General features: G+C 41.7%; 1 protein-coding gene across 9 annotated transcripts in view; it reads left to right on the top strand.

Moving 5' to 3' along the window:
- SNX29 (sorting nexin 29) overlaps window positions 1-24,272 on the top strand; it is an 819,108-nt gene that overhangs the window by 77,782 nt on the left and 717,054 nt on the right. For all 9 annotated transcript variants that reach the window (XR_008847045.1, XM_056534825.1, XM_056534821.1 and 6 more), the window contains one exon: window positions 19,826-19,950. Coding sequence is in view for 8 of the 9 variants with exons in the window: in XM_056534825.1 (XP_056390800.1) it covers window positions 19,826-19,950 (125 nt within the window). In the remaining variant the exon portion in view is untranslated. The remainder of the gene's footprint in view (window positions 1-19,825; window positions 19,951-24,272) is intronic.

Raw genomic sequence — 24,272 nt, 5'->3', positions numbered from 1 at the left:
AAAGTAACCATGAGAGGATGGATACAAGGGGTTTAAAAGAGTGGGAAAAAAACTTTTTTTTATATATATCAACTGGCTCCAGAAACTTAAACAGATTTGTTAATTACTTCTATTAAAAAATCTTAATCCTTTCAGCACTTATGAGCTTTTGAAGTTAAGGTTGTTCTTTTCTGTCTAAGTGCTCTCTGATGACACGTGTCTCGGGAAACGCCCAGTTTAGAAGCAAACCCCCATAACATCTTCTAAACTGGGCTTTTCCCAAGACACGTGTCATCAGAGAGCACTTAGAAAAGAACAACCTTAACCCCTTAAGGACTCGGGGTTTTTCCGTTTTTGCACTTTCGTTTTTTCCTCCTTACCTTTTAAAAATCATAACCCTCTCAATTTTCCACCTAAAAATCCATATTATGGCTTATTTTTTGTGTCACCAATTCTACTTTCCAGTGACATTAGTCATTTTACCCAAAAATTCACGGCGAAACGGGAAAAAAAATCGTTGTGCGACAAAATCAAAGAAAAAACGCCATTTTGTAACTTTTGGGGGCTTCCGTTTCTACGCAGTGCATATTTCGGTGAAAAAGACACCTTATCATTGTTCTGTAGGTCCATACGGTTAAAATGATACCCTTCTTATATAGGTTGGATATTGTCGTACTTCTGGAAAAAATCATAACTACATGCAGGAAAATTTATACGTTTAACCCCTTAAGGACCAAGGACGTACCGGTACGTCCTTGGTCCTGCTCTTCTGATATAACGCGGGGTTACACAGTAACCCCGCGTCATATCATGGCGGGCCCGGCGTCATAGTGAAGCCGGGACCCGCCTCTAATAGCGCGCAGCGCCGATCGCGGCGCCGCGCGCTATTAACCCTTTAGCCGCGCGCTCAAAGCTGAGCCGCGCGGCTAAAAGTGAAAGTGAAAGTTCCCGGCTAGCTCAGTCGGGCTGTTCGGGATAGCCGCGGCTAATCGCGGCATCCCGAACAGCTGACAGGACATCGGGAGGGCCCTACCTACCTCCTCGCTGTCCGATCGCCGAATGACTGCTCAGTGCCTGAGATCCAGGCATGAGCAGTCATCCGGCAGAATCGTTGATCACTGGTTTCTTATGAGAAACCAGTGATCAACATAGAAGATCAGTGTGTGCAGTGTTATAGGTCCCTATGGGAGCTATAACACTGCAAAAAAAAAGTGGAAAAAAAAAGTGAATAAACATCATTTAACTCCTCCCCTATTAAAAGTTTGAATCACCCCCCTTTTCCAATAAAAAAAAAAACACAGTGTAAATAAAAATAAAAATAAACATATGTGGTATCACCGCGTGCGGAAATGTCCGAATTATAAAAATATATCATTAATTAAACCGCTCGGTCAATGGCGTGCGCGCAAAAAAATTCCATTAAACTGCTCGGTCAATGGCGTGCGCGCAAAAAAATTCCAAAGTCCAAAATAGTGCATTTTTGGTCACTTTTTATATCATGAAAAAATCAATAAGTCCTATCAATACAAAAATGGTACCGCTAAAAACTTCAGATCACGGCGCAAAAAATGAGCCCTCATACCGCCCCGTACGCAGAAAAATAAAAAGTTATAGGGGTCAGAAGATGACAATTTTAAACGTATACATTTTCCTGCATGTAGTTATGATTTTTTCCAGAAGTACAACAAAATCAAACCTACATAAGTAGGGTATCATTTTAATCGTATTGGCCTACAGAATAAAGATAAGGTGTCATTTTTAGTGAAAAATTTACTGTGTAGAAACGGAAGCCCCCAAAATTTACAAAATGGCGTTTTTTTTCTTTCAATTTTGTCTCACAATGATTTTTTTTTTCTGTTTCGCCGTTGATTTTTGGGTAAAATGACTGAAGTTCCCTATGGGAGCTATAACACTGCAAAAAAAAAGTGAAAAAAAAAAGTGAATAAACATCATTTAACTCCTCCCCTATTAAAAGTTTGAATCACCCCCCTTTTCCAATAAAAAAAAAAACACAGTGTAAATAAAAATAAAAATAAACATATGTGGTATCACCGCGTGCGGAAATGTCCGAATTATAAAAATATATCATTAATTAAACCGCTCGGTCAATGGCGTGCGCGCAAAAAAATTCCATTAAACTGCTCGGTCAATGGCGTGCGCGCAAAAAAATTCCAAAGTCCAAAATAGTGCATTTTTGGTCACTTTTTATATCATTTAAAAATGAATAAAAAGTGATCAATAAGTCCTATCAATGCAAAAATGGTACCGTTAAAAACTTCAGATCACGGCGCAAAAAATGAGCGCTCATACCGCCCCATACACGGAAAAATAAAAAAGTTATAGGGGTCAGAAGATGACAATTTTAAACGTATTAATTTTCCTGCATGTAGTTAGAATTTTTTCCAGAAGTCCGACAAAATCAAACCTATATAAGTAGGGTATCATTTTAATCGTATGGACCTACAGAATACATATCAGGTGTCCTTTTTACCGAAAAATGTACTACGTAGAAACGGAAGCCCCCAAAAGTTACAAAACAGCGTTTTTTTTTTTCAATTTTGTCGCACAATGATTTTTTTTCCCGCTTCACCATAGATTTTTGGGCAAAATGACTAACGTCATTACAAAGTAGAATTGGTGGCGCAAAAAATAAGCCATCATATGGATTTTTAGGTGTAAATTTGAAAGAGTTATGATTTTTTAAAGGCAATGAGCAAAAAACGAAAATGCAAAAACGGAAAAACCTCCGGTCCTTAAGGGGTTAAAAATGTCATCTTCTGACCCCTATAACTTTTTTTTTTTTTTTTTTTCCACGTACAGGGCTCATTTTGTGCGCCGTGATCTGAAGTTTTTAACGGTACGATTTTTGTTTTGATCTGACTTTTTGATCACTTTTTATTCATGTTTTTAATGGTATAAAAAGTGACCAAATACACTTTTTTGGACTTTGGAATTTTTTTGCGCGTACGCCATTGACCGTGCGGTTTAATTAATGATATATTTTTATAGTTCGGACATTTACGCACGCGGCGATACCACATATGTTTATTTTTTTTATTTACACTGTTTTATTTTTTTTTATGGGAAAAGGGGGTGATTCAAACTTTTATTAGGGAAGGGGTTAAATGACCTTTATTAACACTTTTTTTTTTTTACTTTTTTTTTTGCAGTGTTATAGGTCCCATAGGGACCTATAACACTGCACACACTGATCTCCTATGCTGATCACTGGTGTGTATTAACACGCCTGTGATCAGTGTTATCGGCGCTTGACTGCTCCTGCCTGGAACTCAGGCACGGAGCAGTCATTCGTCGATCGGACACCGAGGAGGCAGGTAAGGGCCCTCCCGATGTCCTGTAAGCTGTTCGGGACGCCGCGATTTCACCACGGCGGTCCCGAACAGCCCAACTGACTAGCCGGGATACTTTCACTTTCGCTCTAGAAGGGTTAATACCACACATTGCTGCGATCGGCGATGTTTGGTATTAGCCAAGGGTCCCGGCCGTTGATGAGCGCCGGGACCGACGCGATGTGATGCGGGGTTGCAGTAAATATACGTCCTGTGTCGTTAAAGGGGTATTCCAGGAAAAAACTTTTTTTTTTATATATCAACTGCTCCAGAAAGTTAAACAGATTTGTAAATTACTTCTATTGAAAAATCTTAATCCTTTCAGTACTTATGAGCTTCTCAAGTTAAGGTTGTTCATTTCTGTCTAAGTGCTCTCTGATGACACGTGTCTCGGGAAACGCCCAGTTTAGAAGAGGTTTGCTATGGGGATTTGCTTATCCTGTTGTCCTGTGTTCATGTCCACGGTTCTTGTGCAATAAAGAATCAGTGCACTACTGACTGGTGAGTGCAGTTTTCTTCTACTGCCTTGAATACGTAGCGATTTGTGCCTTTCCTTACCAGCACCCCGTTGTGCATATTACTCTGCACTTCAAATGTCCGGATCCAACCATACCATTATACACCCTTTGCGTACCAGTGCTGTGCCGGACATTCACTTATGTTTCTACATGTGCTGATAATTTACAAATCTGTTTAACTTTTTGGAGCCAGTTGATATATATATATATAAAAAAAAAGTTTTTTCCTGGAATACCCCTTTAAAGGTAGGAAGACAATGTAATGAAGCAGCATGAAACTCTAGCAGAATGCTTGGATATATAGGGAGAGGTGTAAGCAGTAGAAAGAGAGAAGTGCTCATGCCGCTGTACAGAACACTGGTGAGGCCTCACTTGGAATATTGTGCGCAGTACCAGAGGCCGTATCTCCAAAAGGATATAGATCATTTAGAAAGATTTCAGAGAAGAGCTACTAAACTAGTACATGGATTGCAGGATAAAACTTACCAGGAAAGGTTAAAGGACCTTAACATTTATAGCTTGGAAGAAAGAACAGACAGAGGGGAGAGACTTTTAAATACGTAAAGGGAATCAACACGGTAAAGGAGGAGAGCATATTAAAAAGAAGGAAAAACTACCACAAGAGGACGTAGTTTTAAATTAGAGGGGCAAAGGTTTAAAAGTAATATCAGGAAGTATTACTTTACTGAGAGAGTAGTGGATGCATGGAATAGCCTTCCTGCAGAAGTGGTCGCTGCAAATACAGTGAAGGAGTTTAAACATGCATGGGATAAACATAAGGCTATCCTTCATATATGATAGGGCCAGGGACTACTGATATGATTCAGTTTATTGGGCAGACTAGATGGGCCAACTGGTTCTTATCTGTTGACACATTCTATGTTTCTATATCACACTATCAGCTAGGAAACCTTTAGGTAGCGTTGTGGTGGGAGGCAAATATGAAACATGTTTAAGCAAAGAGGAAAAGACAGGTGGATAAAGAAATAATCTAATAAGGGACATGGAACATGTTAGCTATGAAGAACTATTCCCCAGGACTGGCGCATGGCAAATGTGCTGCCAATATTTAAAAAGGGGACAAAAGGTGACCCTGGGAATTATAGACCTGTTAGTTTAACCTCTGTTGTATGTAAATTGTTTGAGAGTTTTCTAAGAGATGCTATTTTGGAATATCTTGATAAAAATAAATTTATGACTCCATATCAGCATGGCTTTATGAGGGATCGGTCCTGTCAAACTAACCTGATCAGCTTTTATGAGGGGGTGAGCTCCAGACTGGACATGGGGCAATCGCTGGATGTCGTATATCTGGATTTTTCCAAAGCATTTGATACGGTGCCACATAAAAGGTTGGTGCATAAAATGAGAAGGATTGGGCTGGGAGAGAATGTGTAAGTGGGTAAGTAACTGGCTCAGTGATAGGAAACAGAGGGTGGTTATTAATTATACTTATTCTGATTGGGTGACTGTCACTAGTGGGGTACCACAGGGTTCAGTCTTGGGTCCTGTCCTATTTAATATATTCATTAATGACCTTGAAGAGGGGTTGAATAGTAAAGTAGCAATCTTTGCAAATGATACTAAACTCTGTAAAGGGGTAAACACAATAGAGGACAGTGCACTGTTACAAATGGATCTGGATAGGTTGGAGGTTTGGGCTGAGAAGTGGAAGATGAGGTTCAACACTGATAAATGTAAGTTAATGCACATGGGGAGGAAAAATCCGGGCTGGGATTATGCATTAAATGGGAGAACACTTGGGACGACTGACGTGGAAAAGGACTTGGGAGTCTTAGTTAACAGTAAATTTAGCTGTAGTGACCAGTGTCGGGCAGCTGCGGCAAAGGCAAATAAAATCATGGGGTGCATCAATAGGGAAATAGATGCCCGCGACAAGGAAATAATTCTACCGCTGTACAAATTACTAGTCAGACCACACATAGAATACTGTACTGGGCACAAGTGTACAAGAAAGATATAGTGGAGCTGGAGAGGGTTCAAAGACGGGCAACCAGGGTAATACAGGGAATGGGAGGACTACAGTACCCAGAAAGATCAGAATTGGGGTTATTTAGTTTAGAAAAAAGAAGGCTTATGGGCGACCTAATAACTATGTATAAATACATAAGGTGACAGTACAGAGATCTCTCCCATGATCTACAGGGTGAGCCATTTATATGGATACACCTTAATAAAATGGGAATGGTTGGTGATATTAACTGCCTCTTTGTGGCACATTAGAATATGTGAGGGGGGAAACTTTTCAAGATGGGTGGTGACCATGGTGGCCATTTTGAAGTCGGCCATTTTGAATCCAACATTTGTTTTCTCAATAGGAAGAGGGTCACGTGACACTTCAAACTTATTGGAAATTTCACAAGAAAAACAATGATGTGCTTGGTTTTAACGGAACTTTATTCTTTCATGAGTTATTTACAAGTTTCTGACCACTTATAAAATGTGTTCAATGTGCTGCCCATTGTGTTGGATTGTCATTGCAACCCTCTTCTCCCACTCTTCACACACTGATAGCAACACCGCAGGAGAAATGCTAGCACAGGCTTCCAGTATCCGTAGTTTCAGGTGCTGCACATCTCGTATCTTCACAGCATAGACAATTGCCTTAAGATGACCCCAAAGATAAAAGTCTAAAGGGGTCAGATTGGGAGACCTTGGGGGCCATTTAACTTGCCCACGACGACCAATCCACTTTCCAGGAAACAGTTCATCTAGGAATGCTCGGACCTGACACCCATAATGTGGTGGTACACCATCTTGCTGGAAAAACTCAGGGAACGCGCCAGCTTCAGTGCATAAAGAGGGAAACACATCATCATGTAGCAATTTTGCATAACCAGTGGCCTTGAGGTTTCCATTGATGAAGAATGGCACCCCTATCTTTGTACCCCATATACCACACCATACCATCAATTTTTGTGTTCCAGCGGTGGTTTTGTTTGTTAACTTCATCGTTCACATAAAAGTTTGCCACATCACTGAACAAAATCTTCTGCGTAAACTGAGATTCCTGTTCCAATTTTTGTTTTGCCCATTCTGCTAATTCAGTGTGCCGATCTGGGTCATCTTCGTTGAGATGCTGCAGTAGCTGGAGTTTGTAAGGGTGCCATTTGTGAGTAGCTAATATCTGCCAAAGGGATGTTCGACTAATGCCACTCTCCAGTGACATGCGGCGAGTGCTACGCTGTGGGCTCTTGCTGAATGAAGCTAGGACAGCTACTGATGTTTCTTCATTAGTGACAGATTTCCTGCGTCCACATTTTGGCAAATCCAACACTGAACCAGTTTCACGAAATTTAGCAAGCAGTTTGCTAACTGTAGCATGGGAGATGGGTGGTCTCGTAGGGTGTCTTACATTGAAATCTGTGTTGCAATGACCCGGTTACTGCGTTCACCAGACATCCACACAATTTCTACCTGCTCCTCACGTGTTAACCTCGACGACATGTCAATGGCTGTAAACAAAGAGAAACTTGTAAATAACTCATGAAAGAATAAAGAAACGTTAAAACCAAGCATATCATTGTTTTTCTTGTGAAATTCCCAATAAGTTTGATGTGTCACAAGACCCTCTTCCTATTGAAAGAACAAAATGGCCGACTTCAAAATGGCCACCATGGTCACCACTCATCTTGAAAAGTTTCCCACCTCACATATACTATCCCAAACCATTCCCATTTTATTAACCCCTTAACGCAGAATGACGGGTATACCCGTCGGCTGCTGAAGTGCTTTCGCGCAGAGTGACGGGTATACCCCTCATTCACTTAATTGCAGCTGCTGCTGCATCCCGGGGGCTGAACTTTTCACCTCCTGTTGTCTCCGGCAGGTGAGAAGTTCAGCTTAACCCCTGTCGTGCTGGACGCCGCATTTATACGGCAGATAATGCGATATCTTTGCGCATTCCGCCGTATAAAGGCAGCGTTCATTGTGCACGCTCCCGCGGCACTGATCGGGTTAATTAGCTAAAGTCCCAGGGTGTCCGGCAGAAGACCACTCCCACCCGACACCCCGGGACCCCATCTGATTAACCCGATCAGCGATCGGATGTGTAGGGGCGGCGAGGGGTGGTTGGCGGGGGGTGGCCGTTTGATGCGCGGCGATCCGGGTGTACGGCAGTGGCGATCCGGAGGTCTGGCAGCGGCGATGGCGGGGGTAAGTGCCCCCGCCATCGCCACGCACCCGCCATCGCCGCTGCCAGACCTCCGCCCACATGTGGAAGTCCGGGGAGAGCGGGGCACAGAGGGAATAAATCCTTACCCGGTGGCGAATCCTGCAGGCTGCGGCGGGATCTGACTGGCCGGTGAGTGATGCTCCAGATGTTGCAAAACTACAACTCCCGGCATGCCCAGACAGGCATTGGCTGTCTGGGCATGCTGGGAGTTGTAGTTTAGCAACATCTGGAGGACCACTGTTTGGAGACCACTGTGTAGTGGTCGCCAAACTGTAATCCTCCAGATGTTGCAAAACTACAACTCCCAGCATGCCCAGACTGTCTGGACATGCTGGGAGTTGTAATTTTGCAAGATCTGGAGGATCACAGTTTGGAGACCACTACCCAGTGGTCTCCAAACAGTGGTTCTCCAGATGTTGCAAAAGTACAATTCCCAGCATGCCCGGCTGCAAATGGCTGTCTGGGCATGCTAGGAGTTGTAGTTGTGTGCCTCCAGCTTTTGCAAAACTACATCTGCCAGAATGCCCAGACAGCCAATTGCTGTCTGGGCATGCTGGGATTTGTAGTTTTGCAACATCTGGAGGGCCACAGTTTGGAGATCAGTGTACAGTAGTCTCTAAACTGTAGCCCTCAAGATGTTGCAAAACTGCAAATCCCAACATGCCCAAACAGCTGTCTTGGCATCCTGGGAGTTGTAGTTGCGTACCTCCAGCTGTTGCATAACTACATCTCCCAGCATGCCCTTCGGCAATCAGTACATGCTGGGAGTTGTAGTTTTGCAACAGCTGGAGGCACCCTGGTTGGAAAATACTGAATTAGGTAACAGAACCTAACTGAACGTTTTCCAACCAGTGTGCCTCCAGCTGTTGCAAAAGTAGTTTTGAAACAGCTGGAGGTTTGCCCCCCCATGTGAATGTACAGGGTACATTCACTCGGGCAGGTTTACAGTAAGTTTCCTGCTCCTAGCGGGAAATTCACTGTAAACCTGTCAGTACGAATGTACCCTAAAAACACTACACTACACTAACACATAATAAAGGGTAAAACACAAAATATACACCCCCTTACACTGTCCCCCCAATAAAAATAAAAAACATATCGTACAGCAGTGTTTACAAAACAGAGCCTCCAGCTGTTGCAAAACAGCAACTCCCAGCATTTCTGGACAGCCACTGACTGTCCAGGCATGCTGGGAGTTTAGCAACAGCTGGAGGCACCCTGTTTGGGAATCACTGGCATAGAATACCCCTATGTCCACCCCTATGCAAGTCCCTAATTTAGTCCTTAAATGCGCATGGCGCTCTCTCACTTCGGAGCCCTGTCGTATTTCAAGGAAACAGTTTAGGGACACATATGAGGTATTTCCGTACTCAGGAGAAATTGCACTACTAATTGTGGGGGTCTTTTTCTCCTTTTACCCCTTATGAAAAGAAAAAGTTGGGGGCTACACCAGCTTGTTAGTGTAAAAAAATAAAAAAATTTACACTAACATACAGGTGTTGCCCCGTATTTTTTATTTTATTTAAAGGAAAAAAAGACCCCCAAAATTTGTAACACAATTTCTCCTGAGTACGGAAATACCCCATATGTGGGCGTAAAATGCTCTGCGGGTGCACAACATGGCTCAGGAGGGAGAGCGCACTATGTAGATTTGAGGCCTAACTTGGTGATTTGCACAGGGGTGGATGATTTTACAGCAGTTCTGACATAAACGCAAAAAAATAAATACCGACATGTGACCCCATTTTCGAAACTAAACCCCTCAGGAAACGTAACAAGGGGTATAGTGAGCCTTAACACCCCACAGGTGTTTTACAAATTTACGTTAAAATTTCATGGGAAAATGAAGAGAAAACTTTTTTTCCACAAGAATGCTGGTGTTACCCTAAATTTTTCATTTTCACAAGGGAAAATAGGAAAAAAATCCCCCCAAAATTTGTAACCCCATTTCTTCTGAGTAAAAACATACCTCATATGTGGATGTAAAGTGTTCTGCAGGCGAACTACAATGCTCAGAAGAGAAGGAGCGCCATTGGGATTTTGGAGAGAAAATTTGTCCGGAATTCAAGGCCACGTGTGTTAATAAAGCCCCCATAGAGCCAGAACAATGGACCCCCCCCCCCCACATATGACCCCATTTTGAAGACTACACCCCCCTCACGGAATGTAATAAGGGGTACAGTGAGCATTTACGCCCCACAGGTGTCTGACAGATTTTTGGAACAGTGGTCCGTGAAAATGAAAAAAAAAATTTTTCATTTGCACAGCCCACTGTTCCAAGGATCTGTCAAAAGCCAGTGAGGTGTAAATGCTCACTGCACCCCTTATTAAATTCTGTGGGGGGGTGTAGTTTCCAAAATGGGGTCACATGTGGCGGGGTCCACTGTTCTGGCACCACAGGGGGCTGTGTAAATGCACAAGGCCCCCGACTTCTATTCCAACCAAATTCTCTCTCCATAAGCTCAATGGCGCTCCTTCTCTTCTGAGCATTGGAATGCACCAGAAGAGCACTTTTAGTCCACACATGGGGTATTTCCATACTCAGAAGAAATGGGGTTACAAATTTTGGGGAACATTTTCTCCTATTACCCCTTGTAGAAATGTCAAATTTGGGGAAAAAACAGCATTTTAGTGAGAAAAAATAAATAAATTCATGTACACGTCCAACTTTAAAGAAAAGTCGTCAAACACCCGTGGGGTGTTAAGGCTTACTGGACTCCTTGTTATGTTCCCTGAGGGGTGTAGTTTCCAAAATAGTATGCCATGTGGGGGTTTTCTTGCTGTTCTGGCACCATAGGGGCTTCCTAAATGTGACATGCCCCCCAAAAACCATTTCAGAAAAATTCACTCTCCAAAATCCTATTGTCGCTCCTTCCCTTCTGAGCCCTCTAGTGCACCCACAGAACACTTGACGTACACATATGAGGTATTTCCTTACTCAAGAGAAATTGGGTTACAAATTTTAGGAAGATTTTTCTCCTTTTACCCCTTGTAAAAATTAAAAAAACTGGATCTACAAGAACATGCGGGTGGAAAAAAGTAAGATTTTGAATTTTCTCCTTCACTTTGCTGCTATTCCTGTGAAACACATAAAGGGTTAACACACTTACTGAATGTCATTTTGAATACTTTGATGGGTGCAGTTTTTATAATGGCGTCATTTGTGGGGTATTTCTAATATGAAGACCCCTCAAATCCACTTCAAAACTGAACTGGTCCCTTAAAAATTCCAATTTTGAAAATTTTGTGAAAAATTGGAAAATTGCTGCTATACTTTGAAGCCCTCTGATGTCTTCCAAAAGTAACAACATGTCAACTTAATGATGCAAACACAAAGTAGACATAATGTATGTGTGAATCAATATCTCATTTATTTGGGATTTCCATTTTCCTTATAAGCAGAGAGTTTCAAAGTAAAAAAAATGCTACATTTTCAAATTTTTCATGACATTTTTGAATTTTTCACTAAGAAATTATCCAATTATCGACAAAATTTTACCACTAACATAAAGTAGAATGTCAAGAAAAAACTATCTCTGAATCAGAATGAAAGGTAAAAGCATCCCAGAGTTATTAATGCTTAAAGTGACATTGGTCAGATTTGCAAAAAAGGCCTGCGTCCTTAAGGTGAAAATGAGCTGTGTCCTTAAGGGGTTAAGGTGTATCTATATAAATGGCCCACCCTGTATTTATACCCAGGACTGTATCTATAACAAGGGGACATCCTCTACGTTTAGAGGAAAGAAGGTTTCTACACCAGCACAGATGGGAGTTATTTACTGTAAGAGCATTGAGACTGTGGAATTCTCTGCCTGAGGAGGTGGTCATGGTGAACTCTGTAAAAGAATTCAAAAGGGGTCTGCATGCATTTTTGGAGAATAATAACATCACTGGTTATGTATACTAGACTTATAGGGACAGAGCGTTGATCCAGGGATTTATTCTGACTGCCATATTTGGAGTCGGGAAGGAATTTTTACCTCTAGTATGATTTTTTTTTTGCCTTCCTCTGGATCAACTCAGTAGGGACTCATTAAGGTTATAGGTTGAACTTGATGGACTCTGGTCTTTTTTCAACCTTATGAACTATGTTAGGAAAGATTAAAAGAATTACATTTGTTTGGTCTTGAGAAGAGACCTTTTAGGGGAGATATGATCAATGTATAGAAGTATATAAATGGCCCATACAAAAAATATACAGAAAAACTATTCCAGGTTAAACCCCCTCAAAAGGACGAGGGGGAACTCCCTCTGTCTGGAGAGGAAAAGGTTTAGTCTCAAGGGGCGACACACCTTCTTTACCATAAGAACTGTGAATTTATGGAACAGTCTACATCAGGAACTGGTCACAGCAGGAACAGTTGAAAGCTTCAAAACAGGGTTAGATACACTCCTAGAACAATATAACATTAATGGCAGTTCGTAGAAAGGAGCAAACGTACAGTGTGTAGAATCAGGGAGCAATCTCGCGGCTATAAGCTGCAAGGTTGCTCCCTGATTCTACCTGCTGTACGTTTACTGCTTTTTAGAAAAAGTTCATCTAGCAAGTTGTCATATCGGGTGAGTGCATTCATTATTCCTTACTACGACCTGCCACTTTTGTAATGACTTTGTCTACTGAATAGAACTCCCATATACGATCCTCCACGTGTGCCTCTGTCTCTCCAGTCAGCTGGATGCATAGCTGACTGTGAGGTGCCGGACTAACTCTACATTGTGTAAATAGAACATTAATGCTTATGGAGAAATATAGAGGTATAAACGTTAACATGAACAAATTGGTTTGTTTTCCATGTCAGAGCCAGTGAGCAAGAAGCTCTTACAGAGGGCTACAGCAGGAAGAGATGGTACCAAGTAACAGAGATACTTAACAACAGACAGAGAGTAGCAATATCAGGTCTTGCGTTTTTGTCGTGGAGTAAATGGGACCGGGGTCGGCTCTGCTGTTCTTCTGTCCAGAGGTGGGCAACCGTCAGCAGTCGCAGGTCTCCCTGGAGGCATGGGCAGGAACATGCAATCCCAGTTCGGTAAGGGCACTGGAGGAAGTTTAAAGGGTGACAAGAAGTTGTGCAGCTCTTCTGGTTGCCTGAGGGTTGCCGTTGTGGTGTCATATTTTCAGTCAGCGAGAAAGAAAGCCCCATCAATATATAATCCGGGCATTTTGCAGAGTAACAGAAAATCCCCATAGAAAACATATGCTTCTCTTGACAGTTCCTAAAATGGACAGAGATGTCAGTAGAGAGCACTGTGGTCATAACAGCAGAAAGCACTGTGTTCCAAAATAATTTTCTCTGTAGTATTCAGCAGCTAATAAGTACTGGAAGGATTAAGATTTTTTAATAGAAGTAATTTACAAATCTAGTATACAAATTTTACCTCATCTCAAGAATATCACCCTACTGGGTACACAATGAATAGAAAATGAGACAGATGGTTTTGAAAAAATGCAAATATTTAATAAAAGGCAGAAATAACAATAAAAGGCAGAAATAACAGTAAAAAATATCAATAAAAAATATTTAAAACAATCAGAGCATTAATAGTTGTATACTGTCATTTGGGCCCTAATGACAGATTAGTATTCAAGCAATTACCTGATAAATTCTGGGATGGTCCATAAATGTTGGTCCGATGTGGACCGTTAGTCCGGCAAAAAATAGCACAATAGATGTTTCAATGATGACACAATTTTTTAAGGTGGCATTGAATGGATTCGCTCACAGTTTGTATAGAATGAATGGAACAGTCTCACCCTAGCTGCTGGTTCCGCACTGCGGCGGGCCGATGAAGAGAAGTGCTGTAATCTCTGCGGTGTTCTTAGTGTGAATGCCTTGGCAGGTGGAGGGTTCTGGCAGGGATCTCCCTCGTAAGCGGTCTGTGGTGTCAGCAAACACCGATGTCAGTAACGGACTCACGCTGGAAGCAGCAGACTTTTGGTAGGCTCGATGTACAAGATCAGTAGTTAGTGCAGCAGGTGGTTTGGGTTGCGAACTTCCATACCGGCTAGAATTCAGGTGATGTTGGTAATTAAGGTAGTGCTGGTATAGCACTCTGTTCAGATGAAACGGCCTAGACGCGTTTCAGGGTGCTAAAATTGACCCCTTCTTCCGTAGGCAAGTATATCTGCTGTGGGATGTTTGCGCTTTCAGCAGCGCACACTGAGCTGGCAGGTCCCGGAGGCTCCAGAGCAGGAAGCTGCTCTGCGGCTGTTGAAGGGGTGGCGAGATTTATCTGTGGCTGAAAATAGGGGGTGATGGATTGAGGCTGGTCGAAAGGGGTACTAGCACCTGATTTCTTCTGCTTTCCTCGAAATTTGCCTCTCATAGTAGGATGAATTAGGCTCTAATATGACGGCCCGGGCTGAAGCTCTGAAGACATGCGGCTCATCTCCAGCACGCCAAGCCACGCCCCGAGCACCAGCTTTTTTGCCAAGAAAACTGGACAAACATTTACATCTCTAGATCAACAAAGCTGGTAGAGACATACCTGAAAAGACTTGCTGCTGTAATTGCAGCGGAAGGTGGTTCTACTAAGTATTTGCTCAAGGGGGTGAATATGTCTGCATACAACAAATGTCAACTTTTTTGTTTTCATTCATTACTGTTTGTGTCACAGAAAGGTATTCTGCACTTTTAAAGTACTATGCGTGCTGTGTTGATCAAATGGTAAAAGTCTATTTGAGTTCTGATATGTAACAGTAGCACTTATAAGTACTTATGCAAGGCACAGTATTTAAAGAATGCCTATCTACTCCCCTTAGAGGTCTACTTTTAGTAAATACTTTAACTCACCATAAAATAAGAATTCTTGAGAAACTTTTCTTGGAACTTTATGTTTTACTGTTTCTGTTATTTCCTCCGGAAAGTCTGTCTGTGGTCAGACAGAAAATAAATTCCAAAAGAAAATAATTTCCTGTGGAGCATACTGCAGCTGATTAGTACTGGAAGGATCAACATTTTTAAATAGAAGTAATTTACTAATCTGTTTAACTTTTTGCCATCATTTGATTTAAAAAAAAATGTTTTTGACCTCTTTAAAAATGAATTACAGAATGCAGAATTCTAAGCAAAGATGCTCCAGTGTGATAGAGTTTTCACTAAAACATACATGTCACAGTTGTTGGCATATCCTCTCTAAATTGCAATTCCATTCACCGCAGTTCCATTATTCTGCACGCAGTACCCCATAATGACGATATGATAACAGAATGTTAGAAAGCTAGGAAAAACTAAACAACATAAGTATTCAGACCCTTTACTCAGCACCTAAACAAATACGGCTTTGTCTTTTGCACACCTGGGTTTGGAGATTTGCTACCATTCTTCTCTGCAGATCCTCTCAAGCTCTGTTAGGTTGCATGGGAACTGTGCTATTTCAAGGTTTCTGCAGAGATGTTTAACTGGGTTCAAGTCTGGACTCTGGCTTGGCCACTCAAGGACATTCACAGAATTGTCCTTAAAGGGGTACTCCGCCCCTAGACATCTTATCCCTTATCCAAAGGATAGGGGATAAGATGTCAAATTGCCAGGGTCCCACTGCTGGGGACCCCTGGGATCGCCGCTGCGGCACCCCGCTAACATTACTGCACAGAGCGAGTTCGCTCTGTGCGTAATGACGGGCGATACAGGGGACGGTGCAGCGTGACGTCATGGCTCCGCCCCTCGTGACATCACAGACCGCCCTCTTAATGCAAGTCTATGGCAGGGGACGTGATGACCGCCACGCCCCCTCCCATAGATTTGTATTGAGGGGGCGGGCTGTGACATCACGAGGGGCGGAGCCGTGACGTAACGATTCTCCGGCCCCTGTATTGCTTGTCATTACGCGCAGAGCGAACTCGCTCTGTGCAGTAATGACAGCAGGGTGCCGCAGCGGTGACCTCGGCGATCTGACATCTTATCCCCTATTCTTTGGATAGGGGATAAGATGTCTAGGGGCCGAGTACCCCTTTAAGCCACACCTGTGTTTTCTCTGTGTGGTTAGAGGCATTGGGGGGGTATTTATCAAAGGATTTATGTGTCTTTTTTAATGTAACTTTGGCGCAATACTTTGGCGCAGTGTCTTTTTGCGCCAAAGTTTGGCGCATCTTCTCCACTGTCCTTTTTACAACTTTCTCAAAATCACACGGTCCTGTGTGTGATTTTAACTTTAGTCAGTAATTCATCATTTGCGCCAATCGATCTTTGGCGCAATTTTGGCGCAAATCCCATTTTTTTGGCGCAAATGCCCGCCAAGAAATTTTGCACATGGAAAACACACTTAGCAATGTCAGAAAATGTAAAGGCGTCAAAAAACATTTAAACATTTTTTTTGTGAAAGCATAAATACCCCCCATTGTATTGTTAAAAGATGAACCTTTGGCCCAGTCTGGATCAGTTTTCATTAAGAATATCTCTGTACTTTGTTCCATTAAAGCGTTACTGTCGCTAGAAACAACTTTTTTTTCAATACCTTAAAAGCTAAGCATTTTCCTAATATATTTGATTAAAAAATGAAAATTAAACATGTTAAAATTTTGTTTAAAAATAATTGCCACTAGGGACCTCTGTCTCTTTAATTTTGCTAATTATCCCTAGTATCCAAGACTTTTTGGTCCTAATAACAATATATTTTAGACCTGAGGGTGTGGTTACCTCCCTTCTGTCCCTCAGTGCAGTGTATCAGCCAACTTTTTGAGATGAACCCCTGTGAGATCCAGACAGCTTCCAGTCTTTTCAGAAGAGGAGCATTTCCATTAACACTGACAAGCAATACAAGGTGCTAAACTATTATTATTTTGCAAACTTATTTATTTTAGATAATTTTATGAACTTCTTTCTTGTCTATTTGCACCATATCGGTTCCTCACGATATAGGTTCCACACGTCTGTTTTGGAGTTATAAAAATCATGCACTTCGGGCACAAAGCCTTGCAAAAGTTAAATTTTTTTATTTTATTTTGGGCATAAAATAGAGGTTTTTCTTGTGTACCTGTAACACATTAGGTTCTACTTGGCTACATTAGAGTTATAAAAAGCATGCACTTTTGCTTTGCAAATGTAAAAATGATTGTGGAGACCTCATGACAAAGGAGGGGGAGGTAAGGAGCAAGTTAATCATGCTCTTAAAGAAATGCCTCCAGGAAGAGTGCAAGCAGAGTGAGCAAAGTAATACATGGAATAAAAGTTATTTTACATATAAAACATGCCTATTATTAGGCATACAGGTCTTAGGACACTTTACTACATTGGCTTGAGCATTTTTATTTATTTTTTATTGTCTTACTAGTGACAGTAACGCTTTAGGCTTTCTCTCAACCCTGACTATTGTTCCTGTCCCAGCTGCAGAGAAAAAAAAACTGCATGATTCTGTCACCACCATGCTTCACTCTAGGGATGGTATTGGGCAGGTGATGAGACGTGCCTTGTTTACGCTAGATAGGATGCTTAGATTTGTGGCCAGAAAGTTCAGTTTTGGTATTACCCCAGAGAATCTTGTTTCTCACAGTCTGATCAGAGTCCTGATTTTGTATTTTTTTTGTAAAGTCCAAGACATTCACTGAGAAGAGGCTTCTTTCTGACCTCTCTGCTATAAAGCCCAGATTTGTGGGCAGTGATGATTGACCTTCTGGAAGTTTCTCCCATCTGCACACAGGTCAACTCTCTTACCAATTCCCTTCTCCCCCGATTACTTGGTTGCTGTTACCAGCTCTAGGAAAAGTCCTGGTTGTTTCAAACATCTTTCATGTAAGAAATATGGAGGTCTCTGTGCTTTTGGCAACTTCCAGTGTAGCAGACATTTTTTGTACCCTTCTCCATATCTGTGTCTCCTTTTCCTCCTCATGGCCTGGTTTTTGTTTTGATATTTGTCAGCTCTTTATATTCTTTATATAGACAGGGCTGTGTCTTTCCAAATTATGTCCAATCAACTGAATTTACCACCGGGGATTCCAACAAAGGTGTAGAAACCTCTTAAAGATTAAAAGTAAAATGGGAGGCCCTAGAGCTGCATTTTTTGTGTCATAGCAATGGTTCTGAATACTTAGCTCCATGCAAAATGTTATTTTGAATACATTAGCAATTATTCATACAATTGTTTCTTATATTTTCATTTTGAGGTATTGAGTACAAAGTAATTAGATAATGAATAGATTTTTTTTTTCTTATGTTAGCACAAGGCCACAACATAAAATGTGAAAATGGGTCTGAAAACTTTCTTAATGCATTGTATTACTGAGTCCATTAGGTTCTGCTTAGTTATCTGTTGTGTTGATGGGAAAGATTGGGCAGCATGCCCTGTTATTTATTTAATAATAGTGGTGTAAAAAAACCTTGTACTTAGCGCTGCTACTTCAAAGAAGGAGGAGAAGAAACTCTGGAAATAGTAAAATACAGGCACAATGACATGTTTCGGTGGTCACCACCGCCTTCTTCAGATTGATGGGGGATTTTTTTTTCCTTATAAGGGTATGGTCACACACAGCGTAGCCACAGCATATTTAATGCTGCGCAAAATCCGCTGCTCAGCAGGAAATACACTGTGTATTCTTATGTTAAAAAATACATAGTGCTACCCAACGGCAGCCCTGTGTGTTCAGTGGGTTTGGAGACAGGGCCAGTACACCAACATGACTGTGACCTGCAGCCCCGCCTCAAAACCTTACTGCGCACACAGGGCTGTTGCTGGGTAGCCCTGTCTGTTTGATAACAGGAGACTACGCAGCGTATTACCTACTGTGCACCGGATTTTGTGCAGTGCAAAATATGCTGCGTATACGCTGTGTGTGACACTACCCTAATGTGCAAAACTCACACACTTAGACTTCTGACAGATTTTCTAACACAAATGTGAACAGAGACTTATTCTGGCACTCTGCTAGTTCTGTTTGTTAATGCTTTAGTGTTCTTATCTGTACATCTAGTTGACATCTGATGTAATCTTTAAAGTCCCTTGTTTTCTCACTGTAACAGAACGTTTCCAAAGAGCAATTTCCTGCCGGCTAACTGGAGCTTGCTGTACATTTCCAGCAGAAAACTAGGTGTTGATGATGTGCCGCTGATGACAGTGTTGTGCCTGCAGTGTACATCACGCATCATTGGCCTCGATAGCTTCCTCAGTCACATAGAGTAACACGTTCCCAACTTCTTCAGTGTTGCCTCCCGTGTTTTGAAAGTTAATTGGAGCATCTGCAGTCATGCACAAATTGTTACAGAGCCCCAGTAAGACAGGTTGATATTTTGGAACTATCAAGAATTTCCCGCAATTTTATTTTATTAAGCATAAGTATCTGTGACAATAAATACACTTCACATGGGGCCCACATCCAGAGTTTATTCTAGACCTTAACTTTTGAAGATTATATATATATTTTTCACCCATTGCAACAACATGTGCATATATGTTACATACATGCAAAAGTAAACGCATATTTTCATGCTGGTTCTAAAGCATATTTTTGAAGCTTTATAATACAGGTTGCTCTCCCTAATTTAGGTGGTGGCTACAATGATTTTTAACTGTATGCTACTGCCAAGTTGGGCCATTGTCTTTCTATTGAAGTTGGCACCGCAGCCTGAATAAAGATGCAAATAGTAGAGGAATAAATCAAAATATGATTATAAAATGGGTCATACTCAATTCATAAGAAATAAGAAAATGATACAGCGCCAAAGCTCCTGATTTGTAAGCGACTAAGTGCTGGCACGTTGAGGTACTCGTGCCCCCTCCACCTTTTCATCTGCAGAGAAGACATGTTTCAGGTTCCTTCTGTGAGTCGCTCTAATTATGCATTTGTTTTGTTGCAGAGTTATTTGTCTGTGCGCTCAGTTTGAAGCTGTGCTTCAGCATGGCTTGAAAAGAAGCAGAGGATTAGCATTAACAGCAGCAGCAATCAAACAGGCAGCAGGATTCTCCAGTAAAACAGAGACAGGTAACCCACTATTATCGCCACGCTGCCTAATTATGTTTTGACAGTTCCTGGGTGTGCACTTTGCATGGCTTGTTGCTGCAGCATTTTATTTAGTCATTTGGCTAATGTACCAAGCCCGAGTGAATTATGCTTAACTCTTTAGCAATCTTCTACTACTCTACTAGTCTCTTCAATGAGAAACAGTACCCTTAAGCTGTGTCAGAGACATCTCTTTAGCCAACTAGCACTATGTACTAATAAGAAGCTAGTACCCCTGAAAAATCTGTCTACAGATGAATGTCTAATCCTTTCGGACAGGACTGTGGTTTTGCTTAGGCTGGGCTCACATCACGTTTTTGCCATATTGTTTTCAATCCGTTTTTCTAAAGAAAACCGTATGGCAAAAAAACGGATGGAACAGTATTGGAAAAAGTAAACCATATATGTTTTTAAACTGTATACTGTTTTTAAAAGTGCATACAGTTCCGTCCATTTTCATTTTTTTTAAAACATACGTTTTTGAAAATTTTGTCCATTTTTAATGGGAGGGGTCTTGGGTGGGGACTTTAGGATGCAAATGCACATGTGCAAAGTAAAAACCGTATACGGTTTCCCGTATAGAACTGTATACATGTGCGTTTCCCATTGAAGTCCATGTAAGTGGTTGCAGTACGGTTTTTAAACTGGAGACAAAAATTTGGTCAACCACGGTTTTGACTCCGGTTTAAAAACCGTACTGCAACCGCATACGTTATTTTTTAACATGGACGTCAGTGGGAAACGCACATGTATACGGTTCCAAATGGGGAAACCGTGTACGTTTTTTACTTTGCACATGCACATTTGCATCCTAAAAACCCCACCCAACACCCCTCCCATTAAAAATGGACAACATTTTCAAAAACATATGGGTTTTTTAAAAATAAAAATGGACGGAACTGTATGCACTTTTAAAAACAGTATACAGTTTTAAAACGCATACGGTTTACTTTTCCGATACTGTTCCGTCTGTTTTTTTGCCATATGGTTTTCTTTAGAAAAACGGATTGAAAACAATATGGCAAAAACGTGATGTGAACCCAGTCTGCATGCGTTTTATTCCTTCATTCAGGATAGCTTATTTGCACACTTTTTCCACAGAACATTGCTTGTCCTCATCTTCATGATTTAAAGGGGTACTCCGGTGCTTAGACATCTTATCCCCTATCCAAAGGATAGGGGATAAGATGCCTGATCGTGGGAGTCCCGCCGCTGGGGACCCCCGTGATCTTGCACGCGGCACCCCGTTTGTAATCAGTCACCGAAATGTGTTCGCTCCGGAACTGATTACCGGCGACCACAGGGCGGGCGGCATGTGACGTCACGCCCCCACCCCCGTGTGATGTCACGCTCCGCCCCTCAATGCAAGCCTATGATAGCTGTCACGCCCCCTCCTGTAGGCTTGCATTGAGGGGCAGAGTGTGACATCACACGGGGGCGGGGGCGTGACGTCACACGCCGCCTGCCCTGTAGTCACCGGTAATCAGTCCCGGAGTGAACACACTCCGGGGACTGATTACAAACTGGGTGCCGACTGCAAAATCATGGGGGTCCCCAGCGGCGGGACTCCCGTGATCAGGCATCTTATCCCCTATCCTTTGGATAGGGGATAAGATGTCTAAGCACCGGAGTACCCCTTTAATGGTTTTATTGCATTGCTTCTTACAAGTGTTTGCAACTATTTGTATTGGTTTTTGGTCTTCATACAGGAAAAACATAGCAGAAAAAAATTACATAGTAGTTAAAGGTGTATTCTGTATGTATGTATGTATGTGTATGTATATATATATATATATATATATATATATATATATATATATATATAATATAGCCACAAAGGAGGTCCAGCAGCACGCCAGGATTAAAAAAAAAACAGTGCCTTTATTCAGCCCATGTGCTGAATGTGATGATTCGATAGCATCACACCATCTTTCTCAAGCATGGTCAAGTGATCACAATTCATGACATTTATAAGGTGAACAATCAAATTAATACTCATTATACAAAATATTAATATTACAAATATATACAGCCATCATAAATACATAAAAACAGTGTCCATAAATCTATATTGCAATACCAATCATATGAACCATAATACATCTTCCGAAGTAACATATTACATGTGATATAATACAGTGGCATTAATCACCAATAAAGTGCAGCTGTGTACGTATTATAAACAATTAAAATCACTGGTGACGGGATTGGATTTCTTACCGAGCCAGTTTTCTCGGATGCAATCACCGGCGCTATCTCCGGCTGCACGTCACGTGATCAATATGTCACGTGCACTGTGCGTCACCACGGAGATGCGATCATGTGATCTGTACCTCCACTATAGTTCTCGCGCGAACTTGCGTTCGCGATTCCTATGTGGGAGCAGTACTTAATATTCAAAGAGTGTAGTAATTCAATAAATATACAACTTATAAATAATAAGCGAAAGTGGAATGAAATGTATTGAGTGATGTGAAACGTGTAGTGAAACCTGTGTAGAAACGCCTATGTAGGAAAAAGCGCATATGTTAGAAAACACATTTACCCAATGTGCAGTAGATCAATGTGAACAGGTGTCTAACACCTATCATACATATAGGTGGCTATTAACCCATTAAGGACCAAGCCCATTTTAACCTTAAGGACCAGGCCAATTTTATTTTTGCGTTTTCGTTTTTTCCTTCTCGCCTTCTAAAATCCATTACTCCTTTATATTTCTATCTACAGACCCATATAAGGGCTTGTTTTTTGCGTGACCAATTGTACTTTGTAATGAAACCTCTCATTTTACCATAAAATGTATGGCGAACCCCCCCCAAAAAAATTTTAGGGAGGAAATTTAAAGGGAACCAATCATCAGATTTTACCCTATATAATGCTTGGTAAAGCGTTATATAGGGTGACATTGTTGTCCTCACCATCCCCGGGGGACGCTCCTGCCCCAGGGATGGTGAAGATATGAAGTTATAAACTAGTCACCGCCACGGCCGTAAGTAGTCCCCTGGGCAGGGAGCTCCACTCACCTATTCCCCTTCTTCTGCAGGCAGCGACGCCCCTCCGCTTGATTGATGGGCCGTGTCATTGTTCCGCTCACTGAGCAGACAAAGCAGAGCGATGATGCTGCCCATCAATCAAGCGGAGGGGGCGTCGCTGCCGGCCGAAGAACGGGAGTAGGGGAGAAGAGCTCCCCGTCCAGGGGACTACTTACGGCGGCGGCGGTGACTAGTTTATAACTTCATATCTTCACCATCCCTGGGGGCAGGAGCATCCCCGGGAATGGTGAAAATAAAGATTTTACCCTATATAATGCTTTGCCAAGTGTTATATAGAGTAAAATCTAATGATTGGTTCCCTTTAAATGAAAACCACAATTTTGCACCTTTTGGAGATTTTGTTTTCACACTATACACTTTACGGTAAAAATGACCTGTGTTCTTTATTCTGTGGGTCAAAACGATTAAAATGATACCCATGGCTAGAATACTTATATATTTTTGTACCGCTTAAAAAAATCTAAAACTTTTTGGACAAAATCAGCAAAATCAACGAAATCTAAAATTGCCCTATTTTGACCACCTATAACTTTTTCATTTTTCCAGATATAGGGCGATATGAGGGCTCATTTTTTGCACCATCATCTGTTCTTTTTATCGATACCACATTTGCATTTATAAATTTTTTTTAAATGTGACAAAAAAGCGGCATTTTTGGACTTTTTTTATTTTTTACGTTTACGCCATTCATTGTAAGGGATCATTAACATTATAATTTGATAGTACGGACATTTACGAACGCAGCGATACCAAATATGTTTATAAAAAAAAAGATTTACGCTTTTTTGGGTGCATAAGGAACCTCCGGCCAAAATCAGGATGGGAGACCGACACCCGCCAGTCTGGGAGCCTGCATCAGCCGGACCGGCGGGTGTCGGTCTCCCATCCTGATTTTGGCCGGAGGTCCTTATGCACGGTCCTGTTCCGGGAGCCGGGTGCCCTCAGCGCTGACCTGGTGAACACGCTCATCTGGATAACGATCTGTCAGCCGAGGACCGCAGTCTTTTTCCCGATCTAGGGAAGGTATGTGAAATTCTGATACGCTTCCCACAGTACTCGGATGCATGTAATATTTAGTCATTTTAATTCCTCTAAATCCATGGACTTAGATCTGAATATGATGTCACTTTTATCAATGTATTTTAAGGATAATTGTATGTTTTTCCATCTTTTATATTATTTTTACTTATCTTTTCGCGGGTCTTTTGGGATATAAATAAAGCGTCATCCCCATAGCCCAATCAGAGAGCC

Source organism: Hyla sarda, chromosome 8 (assembly GCF_029499605.1).
Source record: "Hyla sarda isolate aHylSar1 chromosome 8, aHylSar1.hap1, whole genome shotgun sequence".
Classification (NCBI taxonomy): domain Eukaryota; kingdom Metazoa; phylum Chordata; class Amphibia; order Anura; family Hylidae; genus Hyla; species Hyla sarda.
The sequence above is the reverse complement of the archived record's forward strand: the minus strand, read 5'-3'. Positions and strand labels throughout refer to the sequence as shown.